Source organism: Melozone crissalis, unplaced genomic scaffold, assembly GCF_028551555.1.
Source record: "Melozone crissalis strain CALT ecotype California unplaced genomic scaffold, PUWL_Pcris_2 ptg000081l_1, whole genome shotgun sequence".
Lineage (NCBI taxonomy): Eukaryota > Metazoa > Chordata > Aves > Passeriformes > Passerellidae > Melozone > Melozone crissalis.
The window spans coordinates 9,831,248-9,843,920 of NW_026535858.1; the positions used below are offsets into that span (position 1 = coordinate 9,831,248).

A 12,673-nucleotide genomic window follows, 5' to 3' on the forward strand; every position below is an offset into this window, starting at 1 on the left:
CCAGGGAGCACTGACTTTGACCCTCACTCATGGAGAAAGTTTCCTGGAGAGAGAGAGAGAGTTTCCAGAATAGACCAGAATCCACTAAGGTGTGAAATAGATTATAGAGAGTAGTGTAGGTGTATCACTTGGTGAGAAATTTAGGTTTTGAGATTTTTAGTCTGCTGTGGATGGAAGCAAGATGGAGGGCACAGGGTGTTGTCCTGGGTTTCTACTTCATGTTTCTTCTTCCTCCTTCTTTATGGGTTTGGGTGGCATTTTGTAATTGGATGGAAAAGTATGCATTGTGAGAGTTCTTTGGGATCAGTTATTGGGTTTAAGGGAAAATAATCTAGGTGTCAGTTCTTAATTGGATAGTTCAGTCTTAAAACACCTTATAACAAGAGATTGTTGGCCATTTTGTTCATTGCTAATGAACCTATGGTTGTGAGACTGTTTTACTGATAAGAAATAATAAACACCTGAGTCTGAACATGAACTACCATCTCAAGTGCCTTCAATCCAGACCCAGAGAAACCAATAGATTCCCATTTGCAAGATTTGGCAGGACAGGGTGCTGGGCTATCTTGTATATTCAATGCTGTTTCCAGGAAATGTTGGGCCAGGGAATCTCTGAGGTCCCTTCCAACCAGGTGGTGTGTTGTGGTGTTGTGAAGGGTTTTTAGGATGAGGTGAGAGATGAGAATTTGACTTTTAAGTTTTCAGAAGGCTGATTTATTATTTTATGATATCATACTAGAAGATAATGATATATTGAATCTATACTAAAGAAGGAGAAAGGAGACATCAGAAGGCTAGATAAGAATGATAATAAAAACCTGTGACAAATCAGTCTTGACACAGCTGGACTGGGATTGGCCATTAAGTAAAAACAATTCACATGGAACTAATCAAAGATGCTCTTGTTGGTAAACAACTTCTAAACCACATTCTAAGCAATCAGATAATTGTTTACATTTTTTTCTGAGGCTTTTCAGGGGAAAAATCCTGGCAAAGCGATTTTTCATAAAATATCACAGTAACAGTGGCGTGTGATGCCATGAAATTGCCATACATGCTTTTGGTAAGAACTTCTTAGATATAGGTTAGAAATCCAGCTTTGTTAAGGTTTTTATTAATCAGAAATGTTTGTTTTTTTCCATATTGTAGATGTCCAAGTCTTCAAAAATGGAGGAGATCCTGAGCGATGGCCGCTTCAGCTGCGTCGCGAGGGACCCCAGGTTTTGGGAGATGCCTGAGAAGGAGCGCAAAGTCAAGATTGACAAGAGATTCCGAGCCATGTTCCATGACAAGAAGTTCAAGCTGAGGTACACAGTGGATAAAAGAGGGCGCCCTGTTAACTACAGCTCTGCAGAGAACCTCAGGAAGTTTTATGCCTTGTCAGAATCTGACTCTGACCTTTCAGAAAGTGAGAGTAAAGAAATCGTGGTAAAGAAAAAGAAGAAAAAGAAAGTTAAAGGTAAAGGAGAAGGAGATTCTGCAAAGGCCCCTGCTGGTGGCCTCCCAAAGGAGGAGAGCAAGAAAACCCAAAATGGGATGGACCAAACATGTGAAGCAGTGACTAAACTAAGTGACCTTAAAAAAGGAGGAAAAAAAAGTAAATCTAAATTCAGCTTGAAAGAGGACTCACAGGAACCGGTGGTGGAAGGTGATCCCTCTCAGGGAAACAAGGGCCTTGCAGCCAAAGGGGAAAACAAGCAAGGAGGAAAACCCATTTCAATTCAAAACAAGGAAAAGTCTACACAAGGAAGTGCTACCAAGTCAGTCAAAGCTCCCAGGAGGGACCACTCCCTAGGAGGGAAAATAAAAGAATCAGGTTAGTTGTTCAAATAACAAGGAGAATTCAGTTGTGTTCATGTGGATGTTGATACTTTTGTTTTATCCATGGAAGATATTTTGCAAGATTATTTATAAAATAACTGACTGTCTCAGGTTCAGTGCTGCTGAAGGATTGGAGTTGGTCAGCTCTGTATAGAATCAGTTCTGATTTTTCAGATTGTGAACATCCCAGTCCTTTTAATTGTTGGAGCTGAAATTGTTGGTTAGTTAGGAAACTAAAATTTGTAACAGCATATACACTGCTGTGCTTATCCAACTGAACAGCAGATATATGAGCTGATACCATGAAGGCACATCACAGCTTGTGGACTGAAATTGTAAACATGGCAGCACTGAGCCATTAATATTAGGGGGATTAGAAAGAACAGGCTTTAGAAGAAAAACTATTTACATTGCTTGTGCGTGTGTATAGTCTCCATTATTAAATGATTTCTACATGTTGGTTCTGTAATATAAATAAAATAGCAGAATATTTAATTGCAGTGGTGATTGATAGTACAATTGTGGGCCTAAAGAGTAATTAAATTAGATTAGACCAGACAAACAAAAGAGGACATGCTGATGTTTTCTCTTACTTGCTGCTGCATCCTTACACCTTTCAGGAGTCCTCTAAATAGGTATGAAAAAGCCCTGAAGTTTTTCTTTTTGTAAAGGGTCATGTGTAATTCTAACATAAAAATGTATCTAATGTTCATCTTTCTGTGCTCAGATATCTGTGACCAAAGTGTGAAATGTAAAAGCCAGTTAGAGGAAGAAGCCTCTTCAAGTGAAGATGCAGAATTGGAAGAAGAGGAATTAGAAGATGGTGGAGAAACGGGCGAGGAAGAGGAGCCAGAAGATGATGGGGAAATGGGTGAAGATGACAGTGATTCAGAAGATGATGAAGAGAGTGACAGTGGGCCTGATCTAGCCAGAGGCATAGGGAACATTGACACGAGCTCAGAGGATGATGAGGATTTAAATGAGCTCTTTCCAAAGGAGCCAGAGATCGAGCACTCGTGGCGTGAGCTGGATAAAGATGCCCCTCGTGGAGATGAGGTATGTGGAAGGCAACTTTCAGAGTTACTTTTTACACACTTAGCATGTAAAAACCATACTTTGAGGTGTGGAGCAACTTTCCACTTTGCATGTGATAAGTTGCTCCATGACAAACTCAGAAATGTCAGGAGTTCATTATAGACCATCATGTATGGAACAGTTTGTGGAAGTGTTTTTCATAAAGGTTTTTCAGCCTTTTAGTGACAGAATGGAAGTGGTAATTAAATTATCTGACAATGAGAGACTTGCAGTTTTCACTGCTATCTCCTCTTCCCTAAGCACACTAACCTGTACCTATGGATAAGCTGTCTACAGCTGAAAGGACAAAATGGAGTCTTTCAGTAATTGCAGAATTTAAATAGTAGTGCTTTTGTTCATTATTGATTTTTTCACTTTTCAAAAATTTAGTTAACTCACACTTTAAGAAATTAAGGCATCATGAGACAGTGAAATAGGACTTAACATGTAGCACAGTTAGTATGTAAAGAAATCACAGCACTCTGGTGCTGTCACAATAGTGGCAGTGGTTGCTCCTGAGACTAACAATGTTCCATGTTAACAAAATCCTAAATGATGTTGTCACTGCAGTTCTAAATCTGTGATTGGTGTAGTCCATTCTGTGATGCTTCACTATTTATGTCATTTTTATGTGCTCTGGTTATTGATGCTTCTCATCTTTGCTACTTTAAGTGATAAAAAGTCACTATGACAATGCTGCTTTTATTTTTTTCAGCGAAGCTCACTGCTGACTTTGATTTTTCCTACTGAGTTCTAGACAATTGTGTATTCCCCACAACAGTCAACAATTAAACCTATAATTTTATGTTCTTTCAGATTACAAGTAGATTGGCTGTTTGTAATATGGATTGGGACAGGTTGAAGGCTAAGGATTTGTTGGCTCTATTTAATTCTTTCACACCCAAAGGAGGAACAGTGTTTTCTGTTAAGGTAAGAGCTGGTTTCTAAAAGGAGTGCTGACTTTTACTGTTCAAAAAAATAGACTACAAAATAAGAAGCAGGACAGTACTGTGGAGAACCAAAAGAAATATTAATGTGTTTAAAGAGAAACTATATTGCAATTTAACTTGCTGTAACAGGCATGTGTTTGGCAGAGTTAGAGGCCAAATCTATTCATTTCTTGTGTTTTTGAGGTTGGCCCTCAGTGCTGGTTTTCTCTAGTAGGAGGAGACTACATTTCTTTTAGTTTAATATTCAGTGCTCTGTATGGCAGATAACCCAGCCTTAAACCTTATTAATAAATTACTTGTATTCTGGCCAGTTAAGTTATATTTTTCCATTACTAGTGTCTGCCTTAACTCTCTGAGAAATATAATCAGATGCCTCTTTCTGAAAAGGGCCACAATGTACAATCAACCAAGTCAGTTGTTCTTCATCTGCCTCAAAATTCCTAGCAGGCAGTTTGGTTATTCTATTGCCTTTTCCATAAGTTAAAATTAGGAAGCAATTAAAGTTTATGGAATTGATCTCTTTACTGACCCTGAATAAAAACTGTGAAATGTAAAAGCCTGGAGAGATTTTTTTTTTTTAGCTTGTGTACATTATACCACAGTTAAAAATTTAGTTTTGTGTTGTTGTATCTGTAGATTTATCCTTCAGAGTTTGGAAAAGAGAGATTGAAAGAGGAAGAACAAAAAGGACCTGTGGAGCTGTTTGATCTTCCAGAGAATACCACAGAGGATGATGGGTATTAAAATTAATTTTTGTCTTCAAATGAGAAATATAATATGTTTAATTCCTAGTGAAATCCATATCAACTCCTGTTTCCAGGAGTTCTTATGTGGTAGTATCCTGTGGACACCTTATTTTGTAGTTTTTTTCAAAGGTTCTTTTACAACAGGCACTGGTTCACTATCAGTGCCTTTAATAAATGCATGATGATGAAACTTGAGAAGATCTGCTTTTTGATGTGAGTTCAAAATTTTATGATGTAGCTCATTGGAATAATCAATGGAAAAAATACACGAGTAGGTTAAAAACCAGCATTTCTCCTCTACAAATTGTCATTTGTGCAGTAAATTCCCTTTAGTGCTCACTGCCAAAATTCTTACCTGTCAATCAACAGGGTCTTCAGTCCAGTAATTCCCAGACTGAGATTTCTTGTGTGCCACCAGCAGCAGCCCTGCCCTCCTAGGCTGAGTTCCTCACTCCTGCCATTGTCCTGGCTTCTTCAGGCATGTCTTTTTTTTGCCTTTTTTTTAGCTTTTGTTCAAGGTTTTGCTTTAATATTTTTCCAGAATTTCCAGATGTTTGGCAGCCTGACTGGGGCCATATTTGTATAATCCATCCTGCTGGACTGCCCGGGTTTTAGAAAATGTAGATGCTTCTAAAATAAGGGCAGATCCCTTTGAAGGCTTTCTCTGGTGCATCAGGAGAGTGTAAGGTGGATGTTCTCAGGTCACCTGCTTTGTGTTCATCAAGGTGCATCCTGAAGTGTTGGATTTACTGCTCAGTGGGCTTGAGAGCATCTGGAATCCAACAGACAGAAATCCAGGTATCCCAGAGGTACCTCAGTGATACCTGTGCCCTTCACATTCACTGAACCTCATCCCTGTGACCTTTCAGTGGAGTCAAATACAAATTTTACAAAAATAATCTTTTTTACTTGAAGAAAACTCAATACTGGTGGAACTTTGTGCTGTTCAACATTTAATCTTAAAGATTAGGAGAGTGGTTGATTGGTGCATGTTTTTAATGAGTTGAACTAAAAGATACTGTGAATAAAAAGCTGTTGAAGCCAGCTCACCTGCCTGGTGTTTTCTCCACTTTTGCAGGATTTATAGGGAAAAGCTGCGGGAGTACCAGTTCAAGCGACTGAAATACTTCTATGCAGTTGTGGAATGTGATTCTCCTGAAACAGCCAATAAAATTTATGAGGAGTGTGATGGGCTGGAATTTGAAAGTAGCTGTTCTTTCATAGACCTGAGGTAACTGCACTGATGATATTTTTACACATTGGGCCAGGGAGGGTGAATTAAAGGCAGTTTATAATAATTCGGAGTAAATATTACTTTTCTCATTTTGGTTACAGAATAATGAAGATAAATTTGGTATCCAGTGAGTTGTTAGGTTTCCCTTTGGTTCCTCTTCTTTTTAACCATTTTTGTTATAATATGTAGAGTTCAAGAAGATCTCTGCATAGAGAGTCTGTTTTCAGAGAAGCCAGATAAAAAGTTCTAGTTACATCTTCAAGCTTTTGGTACAATTAAGTAAGGTGGTAGGATTCAGAAAACCAAACCTTTTTGTTTTTCTCTCCCCAAAGGTCCAAAAGTGGATCTTTTTTGTGATTCCTTACCACAGGGCAAGATTATTGCTGCTGTTGTCACAAAGCTGCAATAGATATGTTGGTCCTTGTGAATGAGCTGGATGCTCTGACATTTCAAAAGTCACGTTTGGGAAAGGAATGATTTAAAGTTATGGTTTGGTGTATTGTTAGTGTTTCCTTTTGTTGCAAAAGCTCCCTTTTTATTCTAAGCAGAAAAGTTAGTAAATCACAAAAAGTTGTGACAAAAGCCCTGTTTGTCTGCTGGGGCCTCTGTTATGGGCACCCTTGGAAGTCAGTGAAAGTTGAAGGTTTTTTGCTTTGAATCATTTTGGAGAAGACATCTTTGCTAAGGGAACATGTAACTTTTCATCATTTTTGTCACTGATAATGTTTTACAACAAACAGAGTTCTTTGAAAATCTCCAATGATTTTCCTAATCTTCTGCTTTGTTAAATTTTAATGTTGAATACTATTTATCAGATTATATTTGCAAAGATTTTTTAAAAATCACAAGTTATTTCCCCAGTAATATATTAAGGGGTTTGGGGTTTCTTTTAAACTAAGTTCTTCAGTTGTTACTTTTTAACTTTTTTTTCCTTACTAATTGTAGTTTTCAAGATGTACCAAGCTTTCCTAAAAGGTTTGGAATTTCTTATTCATCTGTTTCCAAATCCTATTTTATTCACTTTTTTCTTTTTAATTTTTAATATTAAACTTTCTGAAAAGATTGTTCATAAAACAAAACCACCAAAAAAGGCACCTGTGACCCTTTTTATACCAGGCTGAAAATTTAAATACTTCCCAAAGAGGGGGGTGTTGCATACACTGGAAACCTGTGGAACAGATCTGCAGAAGCCAGGCAATAAATCTTACATGTGTGGAGTTCTTGTCCATATCTTTTGTTCCCTTTTCAGGCTTACCCCCTTTTTATTTTAGTTAATTCTTTCATGCTGATGTACCATACTCAGGAAAGCTTAGGCTGTTTATACTATGCAACTTCCCAGTGTATTTGAAGAATAACATGTTTTCTTTGCCTTCAAGATTTATTCCAGATAATGTTACATTTGATGATAAGCCAAAAGATGTAGCCTCAGAAGTGAACATAGCTGCTTATAAGCCAAAGTACTTCACATCTGCTGCTATGGGAACATCAAAGGTATCTTTACAGTGTTTTTGTAATGCTTTTCTTACTTATTTAGTTTTGCTTTCAGCTTATGAATGATATATGTACTGGGGAAAAGATTCCTGTTTATCTCCACCATTTCAAAATAAAGACATCAAACATATTAAAAGATTTAAGCGTGCTGTGGACTGTCAAGCTGTAACCCCTGGTTTGGGTATTAAAGGGGATTGTGCTGCTCTTTTACAAATTATATCCTGAATTTTGACCTCCTTGTATCTCTGTGACAAGTTACACATAAAATTACTTTGTTATTTACAATCAAATCCTTTAATTTGCCTAAAATGGATGTTAGTGTATAAATCAATAAGAGCTTTTTTGGTAGTAATGCCAGGCTTCAACAGTTGCTTCCCTTCCTTGTAGCAATTCATTCCTGCTCTGTCCTGTTGAGGGCCAGAATTTCCATCTGGCCATGAAGTGAAGCAGATTGGAGAAGGGATTGGTTGGGAAAGGAGCACTTTGTGCTGGATCCTGTTTCAGTCACATCAGTTCCACGTTCTGCTCCAGGGTGCAGTTGTGCAAATGCTTCCATTGTGTCCATCACAATTCCTGTGTGATTCCATGTGTGATTCCTGCAGTCAATTGCTGCTGGAAGGGGAAAAGAGAGGGCTTGGTGGCTGCTTCAACTCCAGGATGTGTTGCCACAAAGGAAATTTGGCTCACAGAGGTTTTGTGTTGTGGGACCTGCTGTTACAGAACCCTTCAGTGCACGAGATTGCTGCAGTTTTTCTTGTAGTTCAAATTCATTAAAACTGACTGTGGAATAAATTCCAAAATTTATAATTAGATTCATATTACTAAATTGTTATTATAGTGAGTTACTGTAGAGAGAATTACTGTCGCTATAGGACATGAAGGAACACAAGCACACCCCCGTTCTCAAGGTGAAGGAAAAAAGGGAAGTTTTATTCTCTGACTCCAATATTTATAGTTTTACAAAAGCGACAGGGGATTGGAAGGTGACAGTGACACCTCTCCAATGACACTGGTTGAACCAACAGTCCATCAACTCGCTCCTCCTCCATAAAGGCATGCAAAACAATGAGTTATTCACAGAAAGTGTGTGAGAAAGTTCACTACAAGAATGTCAACATCAGAAGGCTTAGAAAATCTTAAAAAACCAGGGTGACAAATTACTAACAGGTAATTGAATGGAAAGTATAAAATCATTTTCTCTAAAAGACAGTGTTACAGTGTTTAGTTGTAGTGTTCCAGCTTCTACAACTGGCATTCTTTCTTTTAAGGTAGATATCACATGGGATGAGACAGATCATGAGCGAGTAACATCCCTCAGCAGAACTTTTAACAAAGAGGAGCTGCTTGACATGGATTTTCAAGCTTATTTGGCTTCATCAAGTGAAGAAGAGGAGGAACAGCAGCAAGGTACTTTGGTAATCAATATTGTACACAAAGTCATTAGCTGCAGAGTTTTGAATACAAATTATTTACATATTTAAGTGTCATACCTATAGAAAATGCTTTGAATGTCATCTTTTACAAGGACAATATTTTATTTGTTGTATAATGACTGTGCCCCTGAGCAGAATCTTTAAATAGTTCAGACTGGAAGGGACCTTAAAGACCATCTAGCTCCAACACCCTGCCATTGGCAGGGACACCTTCCACTGGACTACAGTAGCTGCTTTCTGAATAGGAGCTTGCACCTCTGAGTGGAAAATCATTTTCTTGCATTTTGTTTCTCCTCCTACTCCCTTTTTTCTCTTTTCAGCATATTTTGACATCTCTTTGTCAAGTTTGGCAATATCTGCTCTTAACCTGTTCATTTCTGAGATAAATTATAGGCCCATAGAACTTGAAATGTTTCCTTTTCAGAGGAGAAGTCCTAGTTTGAAATGCAAGGTGGAAATGACTAAATGAACAGGAACATCTTTCAAATGCTTTTTTATTCACAGACTTCTTAAGAATATAAAGATTATTTCATCTAACTTTGTAAGGTGGTACATTAGTCTTCTGCAAATGGTGCAGCAATATTTAAATTCCTGATTTAAATTGCTTGTTTTCATTCTAAAATTCATCCTGCTCTTAGTAATATATACAGCCTAGATTACAAGGCAAATAAAATTTCATTAAGCCTTAATTAGGTCTTTCAAACAGATGTTAAAATTGATTTATACCACATTAAAGCAGGTTGTTGCAATTAGAGATGAGCTTGGAGCATGCAAAAAAATTTACAGATTCTTCTGGTTATAGAATTGGGAAATCTTGTGGCAGCAAACTCATCTTGGCAGTGACAATGTCCTCTTGTTTTTCACCTCACATGAAAACTCACAAACTGCCCTGTAATGCACTTTAGTTTCTCTAGCAGTACTTGGAGAAGTCTGTAAGGGGGATGCAGAGTAAAGCTCTTAAATCTTCTATCAGGTACAAGGCTATCAATTTGCTAAAGATAAGCATCTGTGATAGGGTGGTGATGAAAGCAAATATTCATGTGAGCAACACTTCAGGAATTTTAAAGACTAAAATTTCCATTGCTGGGAAGGAAAAAAAAAATGACCTTAAATAATCTTACCACACTAATAAATTTTAAATCTGGAAATATCTAGGTTCAAATGATGTTTTGAAAAGTAAGTTGCTAATAGAGGAATTATGTTGTCATGTCTTTAATATGTTCCTGACATTTTATCCATTCAGTTATGTGATACAAAACAGGATTCCATCTGTCAGGGTTCCATCCAGCAGAATTATGTGGTGCTATGCACAAATGGGAAAAATCAATGTCAGCTGCTTGAATGGAAATGTAGGAGTCTGATAAGGAGGAAAAAATGTCCTGGACTTCTATTTGTACTTTTCAAACTTATTAAAATGTTTTATTTTTAAAAGGGTTTTTGTTGGCCTGTTCTAACATGTTTTTCCCTGAGTTTTTCAACTTAAAATATGTGCATCATGAATGTTAGTATTACTGTTAAACAACAGCTCTGTAACATCAAGGATTTCAGTGACCTGGAATGTTGTGGTTCATAGCACAAAATTTCTCCTTTACATTGCTCCTGAATTTTCTGTTACTTGGGTACATTTACCCCAGTTAGGAAGTGTTTGTGGCATTCATCAAATCCAGCCCATAATTGCTGTTTTGAGAATGTGGATCAGTGATTTAGTGTATGACACTTTAAATATGCTTCAAATTAAGTGTTATGGGGTTTATGGCTAAGCTTTTAATCTGTTTTTTTTTTAGTCTTTACAAGAGCAACATCTTTTCTGCTCTTCTGCTTTGCACAGCACACAAATAGTGAAACAGACTCTGTGATAAATACTTTTACAGGACTTTATTTAATTAGCTGGTCTTGATAGAATCATGGAATATCCTGAGTTGGAAGAGACCCATGAGGATCACTGGGTCCAAGGTGTGACTCCACAAAGGGAAACCTAAAAGTTAAACCAAAGAGTTGTTCAAACACTGAACACCACCAGGCTTGTAGGAGCTCCATGTGGATCCCTGCTCTCCTCAGTGGGAATCTGAGCAGGAAGCTCAGTCTCATGTGGTATTTCACCTCCAATATAAGACTCCACAGAGCCACTAGGTCTTTGGTTTTTTGCTGCTGTCCTGACACCAGAGGTGCACAAGTGCAGTGAAAGAAGGGAGGGAGGAGTTTTGTTTAAATAATGCTGCTAAATCTTATTTTCAATAATTAAGGTTAGGTAGAATCAAACTAGTTATCAAATCTTTTTACAACTCTGAAATGTATTTGTTGCAATAACTCATGACTACATACATAAATTTAAATGCATATATACCATTTTGTTAGGTAAGGTACAGCTTTTTCTCTTTAAAAATGAACAGTATCCACATGTGTTTATATTTGCTAAAGCTATTGCAGAAGGCTAAGAAATGGAGAGTGACAGAAGTAGAACATGTGGTTGTTTATTATTGTCTGTGGAAAGAAGCAGCCAGAGGGTTTAGCAGTTTATGAGTTGGCCAAGCCTGGATGGAATTTCATGGATGCAAATACCACAACCTGATTATTTTTTTTCTCTGAAGCATCAGAAACTTGATACAACTGATGCAGATGTTGGATACTCTTCCAAAGCACGTTTGCAGGAACTGTTGGGGTTGGTTTGTAATTAAAGGTGCTTGTAAGGCCAAGAAGGGTCATGTCAGCATTCCTCCTAGGAAGTTGCTATCAGCTGTTGGAGTGTCCAGTAACGTGAAGAACACCTCTCCCTGTGCTTTTGCAGGCCAGTGAGTCCCTGCTCAGGACTGACTGATGGCCAGAGTGTGTTAACCCTGCCTGAGGTCTGGCTGCTCAGAGCTGTCTGCAGTGATGCCAGCTCACCTCTGCACACACAGCTGCTTGAAACAGCAGCTACAAACTCACCTGGTTTGCAAGGGCAGGTTTGAAAACTGCACCCAGTGCACACCCCTCAGTAGTTAGACTACACAGACCTGAAGGAAAATGCAAAAAAATATTAAAAAATGCCAGAATTCAATGTTTACCATTCATTTACTGTTATCTGTTTGCATTCTCTTCTTCCATATCTTTTTCTCCCTGAAAAATCTTACAAAAAGGCATCAACTTTGGTGGGCTTTGAATACACTCCTTCTTGTATTCTAAATTTTTCAATTCAATCCCAATCATTGGGATGAACTAATGGGATTTGCACAAATCCTTGTTCAGGAAGTGCTTAGAGTGTGGGGAAAATGGGGTTAAACCTCAGTGTTTTCTTTGACTTTATTTTCTGGCTCACAACTGACATCAACACATTTAATTTTTCATAGTATGCTGTAGTGCAAAAACCTCTACCTCAGACTTGATTCTTGAACAGTGGAGTATAAAGTTTTTTGGTTTTAATTCTCTGGGTCTACATCCATTGTGTGTATTTTGATTTTTATTTTTTATCTATCTGAATTTGAGTCACTACCCTGAATAAAATAGAGACATTTAGGGCAATTTTTATGGTATGGCCATCAGCATCCAAGTCAGTAGCTGAGTTTTCTGCTTTGCCATTACATCATGGAAAGAAAATTCCCCTCCACCTTTAAAATAATTCAGCTTTGCTGCAGACCTTTTGTCAGATGTTATATCTGCTAAAAATTTTCTACTGTCTTTAGTTTCTAAGGCTGAGTTTTTTAAAAAAAGAATCATCTACTCACCTATTGCATGATGATCTTCTTAAACCAAGAACATGATCTCTTCACAACCCTGTGATTACAAGAACATCTCAGCTAACTCAGCTGCCAGTCACTGATTTAATTTATTGAACCTCTGCATTTGGTTATATTTGGTATTAGTGTCATCTTTTAAAAACAAATTGTTGTATTGGAATATTTCTGACCAGCCTTGCTATTTGAACTTTCTTATTTTAAAAATCTTTTA

The 12,673-nt window shown here is 37.6% G+C and overlaps 1 protein-coding gene across 1 annotated transcript in view; it reads left to right on the forward strand.

Moving 5' to 3' along the window:
- The first annotated feature begins 1,149 nt into the window (after positions 1-1,149).
- The window catches only part of ESF1 (ESF1 nucleolar pre-rRNA processing protein homolog), a 28,028-nt gene continuing 16,504 nt past the window's right edge, over positions 1,150-12,673 (forward strand). The window contains exons 1-7 of the mRNA XM_054290129.1: positions 1,150-1,816; positions 2,549-2,877; positions 3,712-3,825; positions 4,482-4,582; positions 5,670-5,822; positions 7,202-7,316; positions 8,585-8,723. Coding sequence (XP_054146104.1) covers positions 1,150-1,816; positions 2,549-2,877; positions 3,712-3,825; positions 4,482-4,582; positions 5,670-5,822; positions 7,202-7,316; positions 8,585-8,723 — 1,618 coding nt within the window. The remainder of the gene's footprint in view (positions 1,817-2,548; positions 2,878-3,711; positions 3,826-4,481; positions 4,583-5,669; positions 5,823-7,201; positions 7,317-8,584; positions 8,724-12,673) is intronic.